We start from the raw sequence: 23,730 nt of genomic DNA on the forward strand, positions 1-23,730 counted from the left end.
CCCCATGGCAAAATTTGCACCATCCACCCAATTGCCTGCCTGTGATTGCAATCTGGCTTGCAGAAGAATGAATTTTGACTGGGATACCACTGCCCATCTTGACAAGGGAAGTGTCCTGTGAAAGGGAGCCGGGAGGCCAACACTCCTCTGGGGGTTCAGGGACAGAGCTCCCTCTGAAGGGAAGGAAACAGGAACTAGTAAAAGCCACTTTGGCACCATCATTGCTGTGGGACTTGGAAGCTGATTTGCATGTGGTTGCCCACAGGTGGGGAAAGACCCTTCCCTGCCAGTAGAAAGAGAGGCAAGAGGTGGCAGAGGGAGGGACTGCCTCTCTTTAAACTCCCCCAGACCCAGGAACAAAGAACCGAGAAGCACCTCCTAGGAGAGAGAAGGGGGGGGGGGCTCTGGCAGGAATCCTGTGTGATGGGGAGAGACCCTCAAGAGGCACTCACTCCCCTGGGAAAGCAGACGCAGTCTTCAGCAGACCAATGCCTGGTTGCAAGTCACTTGGGGGGTGGGGTGGGCCCAGAGCTGCTTTGTGCTCTGCTCTGGTCAGCAGTGGCCAGGCCAGCCATTTTCAGCAGGAGAGAAGGCATTCCCCTCGCTTAGAAGCCCAGGCAGCAAACGGGGGGTCTGGCTCTGCCCTCCCAAGAGCCACAGGGCAAAGTGGTTTCTGAACAAAGTGTGTGAGCTTTTCTGCCGGAAAGGTCCTGCTCAGTTTAAGCTTCAAAGGAGATTTGTAAAGTGGTTTAATATGCAGAGTGCTTTTAGCTTAGGTTTTGCAACCTGGAATGCACGTTTAGAAAAATGCACATTAGGACTGAGTAGAGTCAACCTTGAGTCTGCCCGTCTGATCCTAGTCACTGTTCCCCTCGTGTAATCTACAGCCCTCTGTTAGGTTTCCATAGCCCCATAAAGCAAGTCTTTTTAATCTAACTGGCTGCAGCACAAAAATAAAGCAAGCTTGGGTACCAGTGCAAGGGGAGCTCCAACAGCAGCCGTGCAAGCAGACAGGACAGGCAAACCTCTCTGTCTTGCTCTTACGGTAAATGCATTAACAATGGTTAGCCAAGAGATGAGTGCCGGGACCATCTAACCACCTGCAAAGTCGGCTGCCTGCCTCTTGGACGGAAGTGGTGGGTCTGTGCTGAGTGCAACATCCTCCTGGCTCTCTGGGAACCAGGTTCTTCCCTTGAGGCCAAGGGAGATGACTGGAAGATGCTCAGAGGCATTTCAGGCAAGGAGGCCTTAAGGAGCAGGATTGTTCCAAGCAGTTTTTATTTCCCACCCCTTTCCTAAAGATCCCTGGGAGGGGGGATCTGCCTTCTCACAGCTGCCACATAAGGGGGGAATCTGTTACCTCTTCCCCAGTCAGTCATCACCAGCTCAGACTCCACCAGCACAGATGTAATGGTAGGAAATTTTGCCCCCCCCCATCACTGTACCACTTTCTTGCCCATCCTCGCTTCGGAGGTTCCTTGGGAGCCCTTGCTTTCCCTCTTCTTGGGCTTCTGCCAGCCAGAAGAACTTGCTGCTTCACCCCCAACTCCAGCTCCCTTCTTGGAACAGGCAGATCCTCAGGGAGCCCCCTCCCCTTTCTGCCTTTTCTCCTTTGAGGGAGCCCAGCCACATCTTCTCTGACCCCCTCAAGATGATCAGGGAAATTGGTCCACCACCCAAGGTTCCCATGCCATTCTGAGAGGCCCCGCCTGCCTCCCCATTGGCATAGGTGGCCAGGGAAGGGGGGGGGCGCCCCAACACACATACGCCCCCCAGCACACATATGCCCCGCAGGAAGAGGCAGAAGCAGCAATTCATAACAAAATATACATTATCTCATGATAACTTACAAACTGAACGCATATAATATTACAGTGAAATTCGCTGGGTGACAATGGGAAGATGGGTCACTTCAATGCATGCTCTTCCACAATGGGTTGACCCTGCCTCCCCTGGCCTAGGCGGTCTCTGCTGGAGCCTCACCCCCAAACAAAAGGGGATCCCAGCCACTGCCATCAATCCCAAGGACTCTGTGTTAACGGGCAGAAGTCTGCAGCCAGCCCAGAAGGCAGCACAGTAAGGGCAGCCTGAGAAGCCTCCAAGGAGCCAGTCTCTCTCACAGGGGCCCAACTTCCTCCGGCTCCAGGCCCCCCTTGGGTTCTCCTCTCGCCTCCCCTAGTGGCCGCTTCTGGCCGCGTAGCGCTGCTTCGCCTCCTGCAAGAAGTTCCGGAAGGCGGGTTCTTCGCAGCGCTCCTCCGTCACTAGGGCAGGGGACAAAAAAGCCCCTGGGTCAAATGGGTCCCAGAACACCACCAAGGGGGAAGACCATCCCGGAGGGAACATCCCCGGCCAACCACAGTGGACTTAAAGTGAGCTTGCTACGCAAAGTCCCCTTGAGATCAAGGCCAGGGCTCATGCTGCACCAACACACCAGCCACCCTGAAAGGGGATGCAGGCATTTTGGAGGATGCCCCCCTCCCCCCACCGGCCTCTTGATTTGCCTTTTCCTCCCCCCAAACCGCCTTACCTTCATGGTCAATGTCATCAGTGTCACTCTCTTGGCCTTCCTCCGGCTCCTCTTCCCCCTCCAAAGTTCCTCGGGTCAGAATCAGTGCCGAGGGACCCGCTGCGGATTCTGCTATGGAGCCTGGAGACAAAAGCCACGTGGCTGCCAAGCCTGTCCTGGCCCCAGACTGTGCCCCCCTCCCACCTGCCAGGGGCCCACCTTGTCGCTCCTGCCCCCACCACAAGGCAATGGGCAAAGCTCTGTGCCAGGGAGACTCCCAGCCTGCATGCTCAAGAGGGGCTGCGCAGCCATGGCAGGCAGGCAGGCGGAGGTCACAGGCATAAACAGGGAGAGGCTGGCTGGGAATCCAGGGAGGAGGAGACAGCAGCAGCCCAATCCAACAGGTGCAGCGTGGGGCTGAGGAAAGCAGTCAGCCAGGGTACAGACCCTGCCCACACCCACTCTGCCTCCTCCTCCCTGCTTGAAGGCAAGAGCCAGTGTGTCCCCCAGTTGTGGCCCCCAAGCAGCCTCTCTAGGCCTCCGCAGCCCCACCCCCTTGGCCTTGACTCACTGGAGGCTGCCGCACTGCTCTCCATCGCAAGGGGGCCCAGGTCTCTCTGCAGACGTTGCAGCTGCTCCTGCTGCCGCTGGCTCTCCACCTGCTCCTGCAAGCAAGGAAAGGGAAGGAAGCAATTCCTGCTGGTCCTCCAGCCCATGCGGGTCCCTGCCTGCCTGCCTGCCTTCTCCAGCAGAGCTCCAGTTGGCACCTGTGGGGCTCCAGCCTGCCGCCTCCCAGCATGCCCTGGTGGTGCCCAGAGCGCACCTGTGCAGCTCCTAAAGCAACTGCTGCCGCCACCCGCAGCAAAGCTGGTGAGAAGTCAGAGCCCTGCAGGGCCAAGAGCAGCTCTGAGTTCTTCAGGTCGGAAGCTGTCTATAAAGAGAGACAACAGCAGCCACAGGGATAATGAGTGTGTCCCTCAGAGCCGAGAGAGTGGAAGGAGAAACCACTCAGGACTCCAGTATCTACAAAGATGTACATTTATGTGCACACATGTACAGAAGGCAGCACACTAAACCCTGAGCGCCAATGGCTGCTTTGAGTTCTTCTGGCAAGGGAGCAGAAGCCTCCTCTGGCCACTTGGGAAGGCAATTGGGAGCCCCCAACATGCTGGCAGGAGGTGCTCCCTGACCTCTGGTAAGATGGAAGTGCCCACCTTGAGGCCAAAGGAGGACTTGGACAAGCAGAAGGAGCTTCTCTAGCCACATTGTCCAGCCTGGACGCTGAGGTCCTTCTCAGTCGTGGCGCCCACCCTGTGGAACCCCCTCCCGTCAGATGTCAAGGAGATGAAGAAGAACTACACAACTTTAGAAGACATCTAAAGGCAGCCCTGTATTGGGAAGTTTTTAATGTTTGAGGTTTTGTTGTGTTTTTAATATTTTGATGGGAACCGCCCAGAGAGGCTGGGGCAACCCAGTCAGATGGGTGGGGTACACATAATAAAATTATGATGTTGATGTGTGGGGAGCCTTTCCCATGTGACTGACGGGGGGCAGGGGAAGCACCAGCAGAGGGCAGAGCAACAACACGCCAAGTGCATCTGGAGACAGACTCACCATTTTCTTCCTTAGGCGCTCATACTCTGGGCGGTATTCTCTGGAGGGAGAAGAGAAATGGGTTTCAGCTGTTTATTCTTGGGCACCACAGCCTCACTCCCAGGCAACCATTGTAGAGACTAGGAGGGCCCCTTACAGGAAGGACCACAGCCCAGACCTCCAGTCACTGACCCAAGGGCAGGGGAAGAGACTTCCCCCAGGGCTTCATGTCTCCCCATAGAGCAGCAGAGGGGATCTTGCCCCCTCAAAGGCCCCCTGTTCTGGTCACCCTATGCTGCATCTAGAGGGATCCCCAAATGGATTTGCAGGAAGCCTTGGAGTTAATGCAAGCTCATCTGGCCATTGTTCTGCAGCAGAGCAGGATGGCAGAAGCCTCACAGAGAAGGGGAGAGAGAAAGGCTTTCATCCCTCTCTTGTAATGCTGCAACTTGGGGGCATCCAATGAAGCTGCAAGTCAGAAGACTCAGGACACACAAAAGGAAGGACTTCCTGACACAGCATGCAGTTCAGCTCTGGAACTCCCTCCTGCAGGAGGCAGTGATGGCCCCCAACTTGAATGGCTTTAGAAGAGAATGAGGACAATGCATCTTCTCCTTCCACAGGCAGAGGGAGGATGCCTCTAGACGCCAGCTGCTGAGAAAGGCAGGTGTGCCGAGGGCTCCTGTTGGCCTCCGGATCTGCTTCCAGGCATCTGGTTGGACCCCCTTACACAAGGGGACTCTCTCACCTCTCATACTCATCAACAGCTTTGGAGAGGAGTTCAAAAAATTCATCCAGCCCTGACCCCTGGACAGCAGAAACACCAACCACCTGCAAGAGAAAGTCCTTTGTTTCAAACAGGGTTTGTGCGGAGCGTGGGAATTGAGTGCAGGAGAGGGGCTTGCAAACACCTTCCTCTGCTCCAGTGGAGCACCAGCACCAGAACATTGCCTAGCCCCCCTCCCCGAGGGACAGGAGCGATGGGCACAAGCTCCTTTTCCAGAAGAGGTGGCACAAGGCCATCTGGCGGGAGGGGGGCGCACCTAAACTCTCAGGCCTCCCTGGACCAAGTCCTTCAAGCATCCACAATAGTCTGTCCAGATGAAACAGCACAGGGTATCTGGTATACTCAGGGTTTGGGGGGGGGGGGTTGCAGAGGAAGGTACCCCTCCCTCCTTGGAGCTGCTTCCCTGAACGTTGGACAGAGTGAAGGTGGGAAACAAATGCCAACTTCATGCAGTTTCAGGAGTGTGCCTGCAAAGAGGTCTCATTCACCATCCACACCTGGATGGGGGTGGGTGGGGGGAACCGTGCCCACCTTGAGCGAGTGGTAGAACTCGTCCAGGACCAGGCTGAGGGAGCGAGTCAAGTTGCTGACATAGGTGGTCTCCTGGCTGAGGGCGTCCTGGAAGGCTTCAAAGTCTTGCATCCACTCCACAGCAAAGCTGTGGTCGATGATGTCTGTCTGCGTCAGGAAGGCAGAGAGTGAGTGAGGGTGGCAGGGGGCAGAAGTGGGCAGCTGCTCCGCAATGCCACCTCTGGGGCAAGGACCACAGGCCCCACACCATGACGGCTGCTTCTCTTCAGCCATGGCAGGCCAGGCCAAGGGGCAGCGGCAGCTCCTCCTGCCCTCCCCCCACCACGAGACAAGGACCAGCTAAAGAAGTGAAGGCTGTGGTCACGCCCAGAGTGCAAGCTCCACCCTGGAAAGACGCAATTGCACAGCAAAGTTTCATCAGCAAAAGGGACAGCAGCCCTTCAAGGCACCTGAAGAGCCTTCCATGCCTGCTCGCCCACCCGATCCTAGCAACCTTCCATTCTTTATGGGGGTCAAGCTGCCTTCCTTCCTCTCCAGGCTCTGCTCCAAGAAAGCATCTTCCTGCTGGCTGAACATTCCTTTTGTCACCCTCTTCTTTGCCGCCCTCACCCAAACACTGCCAAAACAGCTTCTGCTCTCAGATTCAAGTACTTCTGTGCAGCTGTTTGCATTATCTGCATTTCTGTTCGACTGATCACTTTAGGACAGGAGTGGCCACAACAGCACACGATGCCCATCTCCTACCAGGAGTCCTTCATTTTGTCATGTAGGCCATGGCTGAAGAAGCCAAACCACTGCAAATAACATCTGCGGGACCAGCTTCCAACATCCCACTGTCTACCCATGCTCTGATCTTCTCTCTCTCGCACTGGAATTGTTTGCGACCCTGCCTTTTGTAAGGCTTCCTGCAGAAACTCCCACCCAACTCAGCTCTTTTCCCTGTCAGTGTATTGGGCCATGGAATTCTCCTGACTAGCATTTCTCTGAGCATATTAAAATCAACTTCCTTAAATGCGGCAAATCTCTTTAGCTACACCCCCTTAAGCTTTCCGTAGAGGCCTGAATTCCAGCACACCCTGCATGACCGCTGTCTGCCGTCGTTCCTGCCCCAAGTTCCCACTGCTTTAAAGCCACTGAACAATTTTTCCCTATAGGCTGGACTAATGCCAAGGTCAGTCAATCTCCTCATCTCTTCCTCCACCTTTTGAAAATGCAAGTTGTCCACAAGGCAGGCCAGGAATTGGGTGGGGGAATCCATGCTCTGTGGAGTACGTCTCCCAAAAGATCCCGGGGTGTGCTGAAGTTCCCCAAAACTACCAGTTCCTGCTTCCCTGAAGCATATGTAACTTGTTTCAGGAAAGCATCATCCAGATGGTCTTCTTGGTTCAAGTCTTAGACTGGATCTTGGCATTCCACTCACCTTGTTCATGGCCACGATAAATGGGAGCTTCGTCTTGTACAGGATACTGAGAAGAAAACAACAACAACAGCATGATCAGGGATGCAGAGATTGCCATTTTCGATCTGGGGTTGCCACAAAGACATTTCGCTTAGAAACTCATGACTGAAAGAGCAGGCAGTTTGTGTGCTTTCCTAGAGAAGGCCTAAGAGCAGCAGAGGCAGCTTCTTGCTCAAGGTTCACGGAAGAAGCCAAGAAGCCACCAGAAGAGGGGCTAACAATTCCACCTCCCGGGAATGAGGGAGTCGTCTCTGAGCCTTCTCAGCAGCTACTGAGAGAACAACCCTGTTCCCAAACAAAGAACAATCAGAGAGATGCTCTCCAATAATGGGTAAGCCATTATTAATTGCATAACAGAGAAATAACACTATGGAGAGAATCCTCCTTTTACCTGCAGGCGTAAAGCATGTTAGACATGAACGTGACAGGGCTGGTGCTGCGTGACGTGTCCATCACATAAACCACCACGGATGGGAAGGAGGAAGCCTAAATGGGTACATCAAAGGGGGGGAGCATTAGCCCAACAGGGCAACCTGCCCCCAGGCACCTCCTGCAAAGGAGGCCAGCTGAGCAGAAGGTCCTCACCAGAGCTTCAGTGATGATGGTGCCGGAAGCAGACCAGGTGAACACCTCAATCTGCCCAGGAGTGTCAATCAGGACATACCTGCAAGGGGAAGAATTTGTTCTCTCTCACACACAGGCCACGTTCAAATCACTTTCTCCAAAACAAGCTCACCCACTAATCAGCTAACACCTGGAAGATGGGGTTTAATCGTGCACTGGTTGCACAATCCTGTTCTCATCAGGGAACAGGATCCCACAGCCCAGGCAGCAAAATTTAATCTTCACTCATCAGCTCCTGAATGGAGATTAAAGATCAGAGTGAGATCAGCACAAAATTGGGGTCTCTTTTAAACTCCCGATTTTTTTCTTTAATTGTTTTGGAATTATTTTCACTTCTAAGATTAATTATGGTTTGCCTTGAATGTCTCATACTAAGTTAGAAAAGTGGAATGACCATCGTGAATACATGCACAATAATGTGACACAGTTCACCCCTTTGTCCTGCTGAAGGTGAGGCTGCATACGCACCTCCCTTCAAGAGGAACTTCCATCACCCCCCTCCCCAGGTGACAGCAGGCTTCCCACTGACTCACTGAGATGCTGCCTGTCGTTTCTCAATGAACTTCATCACCTAGTCAGAAAGAGAAAGATGATTTATAGGTAGAAACAGAGAATTAGAGTTTGCAGTTAAGTTCATGATACACAAAAAACCATGATATCATCAGCATCAGAAGTACAGAATTACCATTATGTGATTAAATTGTTAACTGGGATATAAACAACAACAAAACAACAAATTTATTTGTACTCCGCCTTCCCCGGCTGGAGCCGAGCAGCTAACATCATAAAACTAAGACAGTATACAAAGAACATAAGAACAGGCAATCTATTAATTAAAATACACCTTAAAATTAGTTCAGATACAAATTTGCGCTGAGCCTTAGTATTGATAATAATATGTGGCCCTCTGATGTGGCCCAGAATGTCAAATGCTCATCATTGCAGGCAAATTCTCCAAGAGAGGATGTTTGGCACCTACAAACTCGAGCTAAATGCAGTACCATTCAGTGAAATTCACCAGAAATTACGTACCTGGTCAAATCTTGTCGCAAAAAGGTTCAGAGAAGTCACAATACCGCCGTTGGGGCCCAGCCCATACCTGGTGCACATTCAGGAAAGGTTGGTAGAAATCTGAAAGTCACCTCAGACAGCGTATTCCCTTCCCCTTCCTCTACCCCAGATAGAGACTCAGGCCATTTAAAGCAAAGGTGTCACATAAAACCACATTTGTAGAGATCGCCATCGTCAGCAGCAACAGCTCAAGAGACACACTGGCAATTTCACCAGATGCACAAACACCCTGCCCAGCCTTACTACATCCTTTCAACATTGGTTTTCTCCACCCATTGCAGTGTGCAAAGTCCAGCAATCACCCTCTAGCCCAGGGGTAGACAACCTAAGGCCCGGGGGCCGAATGTGGCCCAATCGCCTTCTGGATCCGGCCCACGGACGGTCCAGGAATCAGCGTGTTTTTACATGAGTAGAATGTGTCCTTTTATTTAAAATGTCTCTCTGGGTTATTTGTGGGGCAGAGGAATTCGTTCATTTCCCCCCCTTCAAAATATAGTCCCCCCCCCAGGTCTGAGGGACAGTGGACCGGCCCCCCGTCCCCCGCTTTGCCCCCTTTGCACGGGTAAGGATACTGCTTCATGACCTCCTTGTACTTGACGGTGTCTCGTATGTCTTTGGGGAAAAGGAGAGGGAGAGAAATGAAGCCCCCCGACCCGGCAGAGGCCAGTCCCGCCGCCCCCCCCCCGGCCCCGGCCCCGGCCCCGCCCTCACCGATGTTGGCCGGGAAGGGCAGCTCGTGCACGGCGGGGTCCAGGTTGATGACGTAGGGCGGGCAGCCCCGGCTGTGCAGGTGCGCCGTCAGCCGCTGCGGGAGGAGAGAAGCAACGTCAAGCCCGAGGGGAGGCCCGCCCCCCGCCCCCCCCGGCCCGCCCCCCGGCCCGCCCCTCCCTCCCCTCCCTCGCTCCCTCCCTCCCTCCCTCGCTCCCCGCCCCGCAGCGCCGCCGCTCACCTGCACCAGCGCCGTCTTGCCCGAGCCGGCCATGCCCAGCACCAGCACGCAGACCGGCGGGGGGCCCTCGGCCGAGCTCGCCGCCGCCATGTCGCCTCGCGGTCGCCGGCCCGCTTCCGCTTCCGGCCAGGGGCGGAGCAAGAGGGCCGCTCTCGGCCACAGAGCTAGGGAAGGGGGAGCGCCTTCAGGTCGGGGCAGCGGGACTCTCGTTCCAGGCGGGCTGCCTTTGCTCCCCTCTTCCTTCCCTTTCGTCTCTCTGCTCTTTTGACCATAGAGAGGCAGAGCGGCCGCCCCGCTCCACGGTCATAGGGCGCCAAGCGAGTCCTCCCGGCCAGCGGCAATGACGTCACGAGGGGAGGGCGAGGAGGGGCCGTTCCCCGGTGAGGCGCCTGGTCCCTTGGCAAGGCGGGGCGGGCGGGAGCATCAGCTCCTCCCCCGCTGAACTCCCGGAGGGGAGGGGCGGAACGACGGAGGCCCCGGGGGTCGCGGAAGCGCCCTTAACCCTTCCTGTGCCGGCGCCGAGGCCTCCTCCTCGCTCCTTGGGGCGGCGCCAGGAGCCCGGCAGAGGCCGGTCTCGGAGGGGGGGGGGAGGGGAGGCGCCGAGGCCTCGTCCCGGGGACCCCGCCGCCGCCTGAGCCGAGATCGGAGGAGCCGGGCGCCGCTCGCCTTCCTTCTCCTCCCGGCCGGAGCTCGCCTAGGATGGATCCCTTCCCAGCCCCGCTCCCTGGCCAAGGGGGATGAAGGGGGCCAAGCCCGCCGCCGCCGCCGCCAAGACCCCTGCCCGGGGGGAGGGGGAGGAGGAGGCGAGGGAAGGTGAGGAGGGGGCGCCTGGGGATTGTCCCTCTGGAGCTTGGCCCCTTCCTCCTCCGGAGAAGCCCCGAGAGGCGGGTCCGGGGGAGGCCTAGTCTGGGAGAGGTGGAAGAGGGGGCTGCCAAGGGTCATGCCATGCAGACACAGCCCGCCATAAGCTCAGAGGGTGCCAGGTGACGTTCAGGTGCAACCTCAGCCCCCTTAGCTGTAAGCCTGAGAGCGTCTTAAATCAGCTCCCTTCCCTCCAAGGGGGAGCCCATCTTGCTTGACTAGCCGAGGGAGCCCACGTTGGTCCACAGACAGTTTTTCCAGGTTATGTGGCCAGCATGACGAAGCCGCTTCTGGCGAAACCAGAGCAGCAGACGGAAACGCCGTTCACCTTCCCGCCAGAGTGGTTGCTATTCTTGCACTTTGTCGTGCTTTTGAACTGCTAGGTTGGCAGGAGATGGGGGGACAGAGCAACGGGGAGCTCACCCCTTCCAAGGGGATTCGAACCAACGACCTTCTGATCAGCAAGCCCAAGAGGCTCAGTGGTTTAGATCACAGCGCCGCTCGCGTCCCTTATTCTTTGACAGGAGCTATTAATTTGCATGTCACTCCAGAACACAAAGGCAGAGAGCATAAGGAATCGCAGGATGCAGCTTCTCACTGCCAATCCCAGGCCTGTCAGGTCCATTCAGAGGCTGCTCATGGGAAATGCTGACTTCAAATGAATTGGGTCCCATCTAAAGATAGGAAGTTTGGTTAATGAGGCTTCTGCTGGCTGAGTCTCTTAATGACCCTTTCCCGATAACCTTTCATGATAACCTTGAAATCCTCTTGGGAGCCTAGGAAGCTGCCTTTCACTGAGCCAAACCGTCAGGTCCTTCTAGCAGCACTGCCTGCACTGCAGTGGCTTCTCCAGGGTTTGGGGCAGGGATCCTCTTCCTGGAGATCTCACTGGGGACTGAACCCAGCGGCGTAGCGTGAGTTGTCAGCACCCGGGGCAACGCAAGTAATTTGCGCCCCCTAACCCAGGGCAAGGCACGTAATTTGCGTCCCCCCTACCCCCTAACCTGCGAGTTGCCGCTGGCACTGCTGCCCAAACGACGCCGCTTGCCCGGAGGACGAGGGGGGGCAGAGAGGCGAGGAAAATGCAACGGCCCAGCAGCTGCAGCAGCGGAGGCGGGGCTGTGAGGAGGGGCTGCCTGGCGCGTCCTCCGCGGCGAGCGCTGAGAGCCGCTGCCTGCCACGCGCCTTCAGCCGGGCGCCGCGAGACATGCGGCTCTGCTACAGCCTGCGCCCAAGGCTCTTCGGCGACTCCGGAGGCAGCGAGCGCGCCCCCCCAGATGTTGCGCCCGGTGCGGCCTGCCCCCCTTGCACCCCCCACGCTACGCCACTGACTGAACCTGTGAACTCCTGCCCTCAACAGTGCTGGTCTCTCAAGAACTAGACTCTCCTGGCAGTTTTTATGTGATTTGGCATTCCTTTATGAGATATACAGCAGAACTACTCCTACTACGTGTCTATTTTGTAGTTTTGTTTTCACCTTTTGATTTTCAACTGTTATAATTGTTCTCTCTCTTCTACAATAACAATAACTAAAGAAGTGTGCATGCAGACAAAAGCTCATACCAATAACTAACTTAGTTGGTCTCTAAGGTGCTACTGCAAGGATTTTTTATTATTTTGTTTCAATAACAATAACATTTATACCCCGCCCATCTGGCTGGGTTTCCCCAGCCACTCTGGGTGGCTCCCAACAGAATATTAAAAACACGATAAAGCATCAAACATTAAAAACTTCCCTAAACAGGTCTGCCTTCAGATGTCTTCTAAAAGTTTATGCATTCTATACAACAGGGACGTCCAACTTCCAAGAGGCTGCGATCTGCTCATAGATCAACCAGTAGATCGCAATCGACTTGTTGTACGTGCTTGCTATACATTATAGAATGAAATAATAATACAGTCCTGTACAGTCCTATTATCGTACAGTCTACAAACAGTCCTGTTAACGAACCTTTTGAGCAACGAACTCCACAAAACCGGAAGTAGGTGTTCCGGTTAGCGAACTTTGCCCCGGAAGCCGAATGGTGGAAGGGCACTGGTGGTGGGAGGCCTCAGTAGGGAAAGCGCACCTCAGTTCAAGAGCGCTTTCGGCTTAAGAATGGACTTCCGGAATGAATTAAGTTCATAGACCAAGGTACCACTGTAATAAATCCCCCCCCCCAAAAAAACCCCACACTTGTCTCAGTCTTTCTTCTCCTCTTAGCTGGGGATTCCCTTTCCAAGGCAAAGCACAAGCAGGAAAACAAAGATGCAGGCGATGACAAGGAGCTCCCCAAAAAGAAGCAGAAGTCTGGTGAGTGGATTCTACTTTGGTTCCTTTCTCTGGGCCCCTGCACACTCCTGGCTCTCCTGCAAGGGGGGGGGGCTGGAGACCCCCTGCCCACCTACTCAGCTCAGTTCCTCCTGATGTGAGGGGACCGCCCATTCCTGTCCCTTTGCACTCTACACTTTGAGCTTTGCTGCTCCCAAGTGATGGGAGCCCCTCATGAACTATTCATCTTCCTGTGTTGGAGCTTGAGCCCATGTTGGGGCGGTCACTTCCCTTGGCCTCCATCTCTCCCCAAGCTTGTTGGTGGGGTGTTCTGGGTTGTGGTGGAGGGTAGATGGTCCTGGCTGCAGAGGCAAACCTTCACTGCTGTTTTTCCTTGTCCCAGGGAAATGGCAGCAGATGGGGCGACAGCCTAATCTCAAGCCCAAAAGTGGCCATAGAAAAAGAGACACACCGGTATATGCAGCAGGTAAAACAGGACCCCGACATCGCAGCTCCTTGGTGAGGACAGAAGCCAAGAAACCAGGGCCGTCGTCCTCTGGACCCCAGGACCTCTGGCGAAGGGGGGGGGGCTCTTGTCTGCCCTCCCTGTGTGCAGCCAGGAATGGCGCATAGCTGAAAAAGCAGGCAGAAGAGGTTGTTGGGGTGCATTACTGGGGGGGTGTGTGCAGAAGGCTAGTAAGCGTTGACTGTGTCCCTCAGCATAGAAAGAAGAGCCCTGCAGCAGGTGGGCCAGCCCAGGATGCCCCAGTGGGATGCCCACAGGCCAGGTGAGAGGGCAGCCAGGAGCCTTAAGAGGCTGAGTCAGCACCTTCTTCGCTCCCCCAGGCAGCCTGGAAGAGCACTGGCAGCTGGAGATCCTGAGCAGAGGCCGCGTCACTTGTCCCACCTGCAGGGCTGTTGTGAGGAAGACGGTGGAAGGGCTGAAGAAGCACATGACCAACTGCCAGCATGTGAGCAGGCGGGGGATGGGACCTTATCCTTTTCCTAGGTAATCCCTGGGGATCCTCCCAACCCTGCAACTCCCTCTCAAGTCATGGGGCGTAACAGCGTCATCAGAAACCTGCTACAGTGGTACCTCGCAAGACGAATGCCACGCAAGACGAAAAACGCGCAAGACGAAAGAGTTTTCCGTTTTTTGAGTCGTTCCGCAAGACGGATTTCCCTATGGGCTTGCTTTGCGAGACGAAACGTCTTGTGAGTTCTTGCGAGTTTGTTTCCTTTGTCTTAAAGCCGCTAAGCCGCTAATAGCCGTGCTTTGCAAGACGAAGAGACTCGCGGAACGGATTAATTTCGTCTTGCGAGGCACCACTGTACATCAGGCCCACCTCGTCCTGCTTCCTGTCTCCCGCATCAGCCAGCCAGGAAAACCCCCCGCAGCAGCTCCCCCCCCACTAGCCCCCAGCCTGCCAGCAGCTCTTGCTCAGAGGTGAACCATTTCACCCTGGAGTTCAAGGGGATCCTGCCAGCCCCTCTTCTCCCCCACAGCCCTTTGGGGTCTCTCATGGCATTGCTTGCATGGTGCTGCCCAAAGAAGAGTCGTCGTTCTTGGCCGTTGAGACTGAGGGTTCAGTGAAGGAGCTTCTGCTCTGCATGTCTGCATGAGGGGGAAGCCCCCAAGGGAGCACCCAGGGCCCCCAAATTACTTATTTATTTTGTAAAATTTATATACGGCTTGTTTGTAAGACAAATCTCAAAGCAGTTTACAAAAAAAAAGGAACAGTAAAATTATCGCTAAAAATTTAGAACCACAATTTTTAAAATGCAGACATTAAACTCACTGTAGAATAGAGCAGAGCAAGTCAGTTTCCGGGATGGGGGGAGGGGGAAACGGACGGACGGACGGACACTTCAGGCCCCAAACTCCAGGAGCAAGGACTAATGGGAGATGTTCCCACAGCCCGTGCTGCCCAGAGGCTGGTGGCTATTGCTGACATGTGCAATGCCTTGTGGTCTTCCTAGGGGACGCTCACATGCCACCACTGTGGGAAGCAGCTGCGGTCTCTGGCAGGAATGAAGTACCACATCATGGCAGACCACAACAGCCTGGTAAGCAGATGCTGCGCGCCCACAAGAACGTGTCTGGCTCCCCGGATGCCTCAGGCAGATGCTTCAGTCCCTGGAAGCCCAGCCTGCTGCCTGTCTGTATATTCATCCCCCCTGGGCCTTGTTCAGGGCCCTCTGGGGAGCCTCTGGCCTGACCCAGCCTGCCTTGACTCCCGACACGGCGACAGTTCAGCCCCAGCAGGTCTTCCTGGGCCTTTGTCCTTGGGTCACCTGCAAGCACAGAATCATAGAGTTGGAAGGGTCATCTAGTCCCACCCCTGCAACACAGGAATCACAGCTGCACCGTTCCGGACAGGGGGCCACCTCTGATGGAAAATCTCCAAGGAAGGAGCCCGTTTCACTCTCAAACGGCTCTTGCCTCCAGAAAGTTCTTCCTGGGCTTTAGTGGGAATCTCCTTTCTTGCAATCTGAATGCCTGGGTTTGGAGCGTCTCTGGCCAGCCTTTCCCTTCCCTTTTACGCAGCCGGTGGGGACAGAGGAGGCGGCCTGCGATGTGGGCGAGAGAGAGCGCTTGCGGAGGGTGCTGAAGCGGATGGGGAAGCTCAAGTGCCCAAGGCAGGTGAGATGGAGCAGCCTCTGGCCTTCCGGGGAACCAGAGCGGCCTGGGCCAGGCGGGGGCAGGGGCCTCGGACCGCCTCAGGCTCCTCCTCGCCACCTTGCAGCTGGTGGTGGAGGGGAGACGCAGAAGCTTCCCTCCTTCCTGGGAGCCTGTGCTCCTCTCTGCCCCCTCTCCTCCCCCAGGGCTGCACAGGCAGCTTCACCAGCGTCCTGGGCTTCCTCTACCACACGCGGAAGTGCGGGAAGGAGGCTGCCGAGCTGGAGCAGATGGCTGTGAAGTGCCAGCACTGCGGCAAAGCCTACCGCTCCAAGGCGGGCCTCGCCTACCACCTGAAGATGGAGCATGGCCCGGTGAGTTGCCAGCGAGGAGCACAGAGGGGCGGGACCTCTCCCCATCTCTGGAGCTCTCTGCAGAGGAAGCCCCTGTTCCTGACTGACAGGCGGGTGGAAGAGGGGGCGGGGCAACGCCCAGAGAAGCCACTGCAGGCCCCCTCCTCCTCTTAGGCGGCCGGGCATTGTCACCTGCAGAGAGCCTTTGCCACCCCTTTCTGGCAGTGGCAGGCATGGCCAGAGCATAAGAGCTAAGAGGAACCTCTAGATCAGGCCGATGGCCACCCAGTCCAGCCTCCTGTTCTCACAGGGGCCAGCCAGATGCCTGTGGGAAACCAGCAAGCAGATCTGAGCCCAAGAGCCCTGAGCCTCTCCTGCTGCGCTTTCTGGCCACTGGCCTGCAGAAGCATTGCTGCCTTGGCTGGAGGTTAGCCATCAAAAGCCCAGCCCTCCGTAAATCTGTCCCTTCCTCTTTGAAAGCCACCCACATTGGTGGCCATTGCTGCCTCCTGTGGGAGGGAGTTCCACAGTTTGCACTTTTAGTTTTACTATCCTTTTAGTCTTCGGCTTCATGGAATGTCCACAAACTCCAGCGTTGTGAGAGAGGGAGAAAAAAACATTTCTCTATCCACTTTCTCTAGGCTTTGCGTAATTTTACGAACTAGTTCCATGTCCCTCTTCCTCGCCTGTTCTCTAGACTGAAAAGTCCCAATTGCTGCAGCCTTTCCTCCTCCCCGTGCTCACCTTGGTGGCCCTTTCTGAGCATCACTCCCTGTGTCCTTCCTGTCAGATCGCCTTGCTGGGCCAGGACATCCAGCCGGCCCCCCCGAAGGAGGTGGCAAGCGCAGAGCCCAGCAGTGGAGGCCGCCGTGCTCTGAGGAAGTCTGCCCAGGCAGCCGCCCACCACCTGCAGGAGGCCCTAGCCAAGGAGGCGCTGGCCAAGGAGTGGCCCAGGCGGAAGGTCTGGCAGGACCTGGTTCCCGAGGACCGGAAGGTGCGGCCGTTTCCTCAGAATCCATTTGGCCCTGGGAGCAAGAATAATAATATAATAATATAATAATAATAATTTATTATTTATACCCGCCCATCTGGCTGGGTTTCCCCAGCCACTTTGGGCGGCTTCCAACCGAATATTAAAAACAGTACAGCATCAAACATTAAAAACCTCCCTAAAGAGGGCTGCCTTCAGATGACTTTTAAAAGTAAAATAGTTGTTTATTGCTTTGACATCTGATGGGAGGGCGTTCCACAGGGTGGGCGCCACCACCGAGAAGGCCCTCTGCCTGGTTCCCTGTAACCTTACTTCTCGCAATGAGGGAACCGCCAGAAGGCCCTCGGAGCTGGACCTCAGTGTCTGGGCTGAACGATGGGGGTGGAGACGCTCCTTCAGGTATACTGGACCAAGGCCGTTTAGGGCTTTAAAGGTCAACACCAGCACTTTGAATTGTGCTCGGAAACGTACTGGGAGCCAATGTAGGTCTTTGAATGTAGGTCCTGAATGGGGTAACTGTGCCCCTGAAGGACCAGGTGCGCAGCCTGGGAGTCATTTTGGACTCACAGCTGTCCATGGAGGCGCAGGTCAAATCTGTGTCCAGGGCAGCTGTTTACCAGCTCCATCTGGTACGTAGGCTGAGACCCTATCTGCCCGCGGACTGCCTCGCCAGAGTGGTGCATGCTCTGGTTATCTCCCGCTTGGACTACTGCCATGCGCTCTACGTGGGGCTACCTTTGAAGGTGACTCGGAAACTACAACTAATCCAGAATGCGGCAGCTAGACTGGTGACTGGGAGTGGCCGCCGAGACCACATAACACTGGTCTTGAAAGACCTACATTGGCTCCCAGTACGTTTCCGAGCACAATTCAAAGTGTTGGTGTTGACCTTTAAAGCCCTAAACGGCCTCGGCCCAGTATACCTGAAGGAGCGTCTCCACCCCCATCGTTCTGCCCGGACGCTGAGGTCCAGCGCCGAGGGCCTTCTGGCGGTTCCCTCATTGCGAGAAGCAAAGCTACAGGGAACCAGGCAGAGGGCCTTCTCGGTAGTGGCGCCCGCCCTGTGGAACGCCCTTCCAGCAGATGTCAAAGTGATAAACAACTATCTGACATTCAGGAGACATCTTAAGGCAGCCCTGTTCAGGGAAGTTTTTAACGTGTGATATTTTATTGTATTTTTGGTTTTTATGGAAGCCGCCCAGAGTGGCTGGGGAGGCCCAGCCAGATGGGCGGGGTATAAATAATAAATTATTATTATTATTATTATTATTATTTCAAGACCGGTGTTATGTGGTCTCGGCAACAGAGGGAAGCATTCACCACCCCGCAGAGCCCATCGCCCAGCCCTTCCCGGCTCACCTTTATCAGCCAGGATGGGCAAGGATCAAGGAGACAGGTGGTCGGTTTCACTTGTCCAAGCAGCCTGTCCACATCCTCGGAGGTAACAGATTGAAATTGATCCCATGTAGCAGGACCAGACAGAACTCTAGCGCCCTGGCCCTGCTCCCACGGTGGAGTCTACCTCCTTCTGAATCTGAGCGACTTTATCTGCAAAAAACTTTGCAGAAGCATTGCAGGAGATCTTGGGGTCCCTACCAAGAAGAGTCCTGGTGGACCTCGAGGTTTCTCAGGGGCCAGGATGCAGCAAGGGAGTGCTTTCTCCCGAGGAGCAGGGTCTTTTGCAGTGGGGGGGCCCACGTTGTAGAAGCCCCCGCCTCAGGAGGCCTACCCAGCCTGCTCTCTTGCAGCTTGCAGGGGAAATGCCCAAAGCTTTTGGTCAGGTTGATTTTTTTCGTTACTATTGTCATCTATCCATCTCGAGAGACAATGGAGTGCACTTCCAGGGGTGAAGTCAAACTAGTGCATTAGCAGCAGTGAAGTGAGCTCCTCGGTTCAAGCCTGGAGGTCCTGGGCTGCCCAGACAACAAGACCCCCCCCCCCTCTCAGCCTCTCTGATGGGGGCCAAAGGAAAGCAGAGCAAGACGCTTAGCAGTAGCTTGGCTTGTTACTACGGGGCTGAGATTTTGTAGTAACAGCTGTTTTAAGGCTTGACATTTTGTCTAACACTGGAATGGAGTTGAAGTCTTTTCAAAGTACAGGTGCAAAATGGCTGCACTTCCCCCAGGGGCCAGGAACCCGAGAAGCAGAAGAGGCTGGCTGGGCTCTCAAGGAAGGGGGTGTCCCTGGGGCTCAGGAGTCAGGGTGCTTTGCCCCTGGCTAGCTGGGTGCCCCAGTCGGCTAGGGCTGTGGGAGTAGCTGAAGGCAGCAGCCCCTGCTCCTCACTCTGCCTTCCGGCTCTGCTCTCTTCTCTTCCTCAGCTGAAATACACCCGCCCAGGACTGCCTGCTGTCAGCCAGGAGGTTCTGAGCAAGTGGAGGGCAGAGATCAAGGCGTGCCGACGGGTCCGCTGCCCAAACCAGGTAATGGGGCGGCTGGGCAAAGCTTGGGGGATGCCACCAACTCTCCTGACTGGACAAGGGCAGCAGAGCTCCTTTCTCCTTGCCCCAAACACTTGCAGCGGAGGCTTGGGGGGGGGGCTCTTCCTTGGTGTTCAGCTTCCCATGGAATAATCTGGAGGCCCCTCCCTCTGCCCTTTTGCACCACAGAGGTGCAGAGTGGGGGGAGCCCCCAAGTATCTGAGAGTAGGCTAAGAGCTGTTGCTGCCAGGAGCCTCTGGATTTCCCCTCCTGCTTTCAGACCCCTCCATCTCTGAGGGCCACTGACCGCCCTTTCCTGACTCTCGCCTTCCACCACAGGGCTGTGAGTGTGTCTACAGCAGCATCTCGGGCCTCAAGTCCCACCTGGGCAGCTGCACCTTGGTATGTGCCAGCCTCTCCTTAGGGCTCCAGGAGGTGTGTCCTTGGGGGGCTTCTGCTGCTGCCTGCCATTGCCAAACCACCCCTGGAGGCAGACATGGATTCACCATCACCATCTCTGCGCCCCAACTGGCAGATCCCTCCCTCCACAGGGACGAGACGCTTGCGCTTAAAATCGGGGGGGGGACCCTTCCCCTTTCCCCTTTCCCCTTTCCCCCTCCCCCTCCTCCCCCCCGCTGTCTTCCTCAAGTTCTTGCTGCCAGAGATTCTAGGCCACATTTCCGTCTCACTGCAGGGGGAGTTTGTGGCTGGGAGATACCGGTGCCTGCTGTGTGAGAAGGAGTTTGTGTCCGAGAGCGGAGTCAAGTACCACATCAACACTGTGCATGCGCAGGTGAGGAGCAAGGGGGCTGCGGGAGGGCGCATGGACCCAATCCAATGCCACAGACCTTTCCGCTGTGCCCGCGCCCTCACCGGGGTCTGCGGCCATTGGCCTGGCTGAGCCTGTGCTGGCGCTCCCCCTTCCTCTCGCTCCCACCTCCTGCCTCTCCCCACCCCCAGGACTGGTTTGCAGTTGGCACACCCACCGCCAAGAGCTTCAAGAAGCTGCTGAAGCAGCGGCCGGAGGAGGCGGAGCAGAAGAGAGCGCCCAGGAAGCCTCCGCCCGGCGGGAGCCGCAAGAGGAGGCCACAGACTGCTGCCTCCCCCAAGAAGGCCACACCCAGGCAGGAGGCAGGGGGGGAGCAGGGGCAGCAGCAGCCCCTCAAGGCAGGAAGTGGGAGCTGTGAGGAGGAGGAGGAGGAGGAGGGTGGCCCTCCCCCTCTGAAGCTCAGCCACAGGAGAGGGAGGGAGTAGCGCCCCCCTCTGGTCTCTCAGGGTGGGGGGGGATTCATAGAAAGGAAGGGGATCCCCTGGCCACACCCCTCCTTGCATCCTGCCCTCCAGCCCCCCCCCTCAGGCGGCCTTGGCTGCTCAAGTGACTGACTGGGGAAGGAGCCCCACGCCTCCCCCCAATGCTCAGCAGGGTTTACTTCTGAGGAGGCACATCAAGGACTCTGGTCCTCCCCAGGTGAGGCCACACTCTCCAGGTGAGGAGCAACCAGAGGTGGGACTTCTTTCCTGGCCTCCGTCGGGCAGGGGGTGAACGGTAGCCAAACATTCACGCATTCCAAGGTAATTTTTACATTAAATTAGTTATAAGAAACCAAAATTAGCTACATGAAATTACTAAAATTGTGAATAAAAGTTTTATATAATCCTCTGGGTAATTTGGATTTGTTTAATAACATAAATCAGAACAGCATATTGAATTGTATGAAGTTTCCTGGTTTTCCTGGGTAGTATTACACCCAGGTGTAACAATACATGAATTCCAGATTGTGTGTCACATCTTATAGATAGATTTGTAAATAAGATGGGTGGATTTTCTTCTGTACCCATTTCTGAGTGTTGAGTTTTCAAAAAACTGTGTTTCCTGGCGCATCCAGGCCCCCTGGAGTCTCCCACGAGAGGTGCCCTTTTGCCCTGCTCTTCGTGAGGACCCTCAGTCAGGAGAGGCAGTCCTGGGAAGGTGGCTGACCTCACAATGTGTTGCTGTAGCAACAAGATAAACAGAACTGCAGGAGGAGGAGGTGGTGGTGGTGTCACTTGGTCCAGGCTGGACTGCCTGGGAGAGTAGCTGGTGCGTTGGGGACAACCGCTGCTGGGCTGGCTCTCTGAGCACCATCCTTTCAGAGGGGTGGAAAGGGGTCCATAGGGCAGGCCTCCTTTCAGTGCCTCTGGAGCCAAACCAGCCACTCCCTGCAATAGAGGCGTCTCCTGTGCCAAACCAAGAGAGGTGTTGACCCTTTGCTTTCCTCCCTTGCCTGTCTTGAAGGCAGCTGTGTGGAGCTGGCTGATCTTGACCGACCCAGGCCTGGCCAGGGGTCTGTGGCCCTGAGAGCGCAGCCAGGGCGAGGGGGCTGGGATGCAGTCGCTGGAGGCTGGTCCCGAGGACTGGCAAGCCACCGGCCTGGCCAACCTCTGCCCACCCCCTCTAAGCCGGGGCAGCGGGACAGTGGTGGAGTCCCCATTGCTGGACCCTCTGCTGCTCAGCCAGGAGGTGCGAGAGCAGCTGACAGCTCACCTCCAACGGAAGCGGCTGCAGCTGCTGTGGGGCTTGCCTGGCCTGGTGCACAGCTCGCTGGAGAGGTCTGTGCCGGCCCTGCCGGGCTTCCTGGCATGCACAGCCCCGCAGGCAGCCACCGACCACCAGAGGCCCCTTTTCAAGGTGGAGAGGCGGCAGTGCCTGGAGCGCCACCTGAGGGAGAGAGCGGTGCATCGCAAGTGGGGCTTCCCCAAGAGGGTCTGCAAAGCCCTCTGCTGGCCACTGCCCCCTCCCGGGACACCCCTGGCCCAGGCAGCCCCACAGCAAGAGAGGCCCTCTTCGAAAGGGAGCAGCTCTCCAAAGCCACACAGTGTTTCGGCAGCACTGGCTTGTTCTGCCATGACCATGGCAGCCAAAGGCGGCAGAAGCTGGTGGAGCCCAGAAGCGACACAGGAGCCTTTGCCACGGGCCTCGGGACTGGCACGCCTGCCGGGGAAGCAGTGGGAAGATCTTCCGGGGACTGAGAAACGGGAGCTGGGTGGGGATGGCCCCTGGAACAGCCTGGCCACCTTGGAGCTCCTCCAGGTCCACCTGCCCTCAGCCACAGCCCACCCCGACGGGGCTCGGAGCCTGCCTGGGGAGGTGTGTGCTAGCGTGGAGCTCCAGCGCTGCAAGAGGCAGCAGCCAAGCTGGGGCCGGGCACCCCTTGCCCAAGGATGTCCTCCTGCAGAGAAGCGTCCTCTTGCCGCAGCCACCCAAGGGAAGATGAATCCTGGGGAAGGGGTCTGGGATTCCCCTCGGACTGCCTGGGCCATCACAGATACCCAAAGAGAGCTGCCTCCACCAACCAGCAAACGGGATCCCGCCCGGCTGGATCTGGTCCTTTGGGATCTGACCCCAGCCTTGGCTTCCATCACAGGTGGGGGGGAGCAGGCCCCGGAGTGCCGCCAAGAGAGCCCCCCTCTGACTGAGCGGCCTTCTTGTGCTCACGACGCCTTCTGCCGCTGCTGCTGCCACCATCACCACCAGGAGGCTGCTTTGAAGCCCTGCCCCACGAGCCTCCTGGGGAAGGCTATGCCTCACACCCCTGAGGGGTTGGGTGGGCAAACTAGTTCACCACGAGCAACAGACCTTTCCACAAACAGTCCCAGAGCAAATCCAGGATGTGAAAGATTTCTTACGACTGACAAAAAGCAGTACTTCGAATTCCACCTGCGCGAGAAGCTTCTGCATCAGCGGTGGGGGGTGCCCAGGAGGGTGAAGGAGTCTGTGGCCAGGTCGGCCCTCCTGCAAAGCACCATCAGGTGAGGCCCGCCCCCCGGACCTGCCCCATGTGACACTGCCAAGATGCAGGAGCTCAGCTGGCTGCAAGGAGCTTCGCTGTTCCTCAGTGCTGCAAGGAGAGGTCCAGAGCCCCATCTTCACCCCCGAGACACAGAAGTCAGATGAGGAGCTCAAGCTGTTGTGTGAGCAGCCTGGCTAGAAGATGGCAGTGCAAGACAGGCATGCTCATCATACTGGGCTTGGATGAGTCCTCAGCGCCACTGCTTTGGACTGGAGTGCAGATACTTTGAGCAGGAAATAAATATATTGTTTCTGATGGGAGTTTAACTGAGGATTAAATCCATAAATTAAAATCAAAACCTCCTATCCCACATGTGGGGGAGCAATATGAGAGCAAACATGCTGTGAAGCCCCTTTAGCAGAGTAAAAATACTTAGGCACTTTGGCAGCTTACTGTAATCTAGGAATTAGGCAATTACATCTCTATCCCTGTTACAGATAGGTAGCCGTGTTGGTCTGCCATAGTCAAAATAAAAAAATTCCTTCCAGTAGCACCTTAAAGACCAACTAAGTTAGTTCTTGGTATGAGCTTTCGTGTGCATGCACACTTCTTCAGATACGAAGAAGTGTGCATGCACACGAAGAAGTGTGCATGCACACGAAAGCTCATACCAAGAACTAACTTAGTTGGTCTTTAAGGTGCTACTGGAAGGATTTTTTTTATTTTATCTATATCCCTGTTTATTTGTGGTCTGCTGACCTTTCCCCTCTCCATCCCCTTTGCTAAGAATGAACCACACGTTTTAGTAAGATAAACAAAAGGTTTACTGACATTTGAATGCAGGCAACAAATATATCAAAGTAATATGCTGGTAAAAAAACCTTTGTTACAAAATACAAAGTTAGTTTCTAAAACTGAGTCTGAGCTCTGAGCAGAGCCTAGGAATA

General features: G+C 55.9%; 2 protein-coding genes across 5 annotated transcripts in view; one reads left to right on the forward strand and one right to left on the reverse strand.

The window, feature by feature from the left end:
* Positions 1-1,813: 1,813 nt before the first annotated feature.
* Positions 1,814-23,730, reverse strand: part of GPN1 (GPN-loop GTPase 1) — a gene marked incomplete at its 5' end in the record, with an annotated part of 108,944 nt that continues 87,027 nt past the window's right edge. Inside the window, 14 exons of one of the 2 annotated variants that reach the window (XM_081186977.1) lie at positions 1,814-2,261; positions 2,528-2,647; positions 3,078-3,171; positions 4,121-4,160; positions 4,848-4,930; positions 5,418-5,564; positions 6,838-6,883; positions 7,268-7,362; positions 7,462-7,540; positions 8,034-8,071; positions 8,533-8,599; positions 9,144-9,183; positions 9,283-9,376; positions 9,521-9,607. In XM_081186977.1, the coding sequence (XP_081043103.1) occupies positions 2,176-2,261; positions 2,528-2,647; positions 3,078-3,171; positions 4,121-4,160; positions 4,848-4,930; positions 5,418-5,564; positions 6,838-6,883; positions 7,268-7,362; positions 7,462-7,540; positions 8,034-8,071; positions 8,533-8,599; positions 9,144-9,183; positions 9,283-9,376; positions 9,521-9,553 (1,062 nt within the window). In that variant the 3' untranslated portion in view covers positions 1,814-2,175. Of the gene's footprint in view, positions 2,262-2,527; positions 2,648-3,077; positions 3,172-4,120; positions 4,161-4,847; positions 4,931-5,417; positions 5,565-6,837; positions 6,884-7,267; positions 7,363-7,461; positions 7,541-8,033; positions 8,072-8,532; positions 8,600-9,143; positions 9,184-9,282; positions 9,377-9,520; positions 9,611-23,730 lie in introns of those variants that run through there. The other variant, XM_081186976.1, reaches the window with a different exon arrangement.
* On the forward strand, positions 9,846-23,098 carry ZNF512 (zinc finger protein 512). 3 transcript variants are annotated; one of them, XM_081186966.1, is made up of 12 exons: positions 9,846-9,900; positions 12,585-12,674; positions 13,036-13,119; positions 13,479-13,603; positions 14,613-14,699; positions 15,181-15,276; positions 15,459-15,626; positions 16,396-16,599; positions 18,915-19,016; positions 19,353-19,415; positions 19,708-19,806; positions 19,974-23,098. In XM_081186966.1, exons 1-12 carry the CDS (start codon positions 9,861-9,863, stop codon positions 20,265-20,267), a joined length of 1,452 nt encoding a protein of 483 aa, XP_081043092.1. In that variant the 5' UTR covers positions 9,846-9,860; the 3' UTR covers positions 20,268-23,098. The 3 variants fall into 3 exon arrangements, with proteins under 3 accessions (XP_081043092.1, XP_081043091.1, XP_081043093.1); XM_081186965.1 differs by lacking the exon at positions 9,846-9,900 and adding an exon at positions 11,717-12,239; XM_081186967.1 differs by lacking the exons at positions 9,846-9,900; positions 13,036-13,119 and adding an exon at positions 11,717-12,239.

This window comes from Podarcis bocagei, assembly GCF_964188305.1.
Source record: "Podarcis bocagei genome assembly, chromosome: 3".
NCBI lineage: Eukaryota > Metazoa > Chordata > Lepidosauria > Squamata > Lacertidae > Podarcis > Podarcis bocagei.

What these genes read in the sequence shown, in the direction of transcription:
- ZNF512 (XM_081186965.1), top strand. Translation starts at nt 12,155, where the DNA reads ATGCATTCTATACAACAGGGACGTCCAACTTCCAAGAGGCTGCGATCT. An exon ending in AGCTCAAGTGCCCAAGGCAG is followed by an intron (nt 15,277 to 15,458) that starts GTGAGATGGAGC and finishes CTCCTCCCCCAG; the next exon opens with GGCTGCACAGGCAGCTTCAC. An exon ending in GGGTCCGCTGCCCAAACCAG is followed by an intron (nt 19,017 to 19,352) that starts GTAATGGGGCGG and finishes CTTCCACCACAG; the next exon opens with GGCTGTGAGTGTGTCTACAG.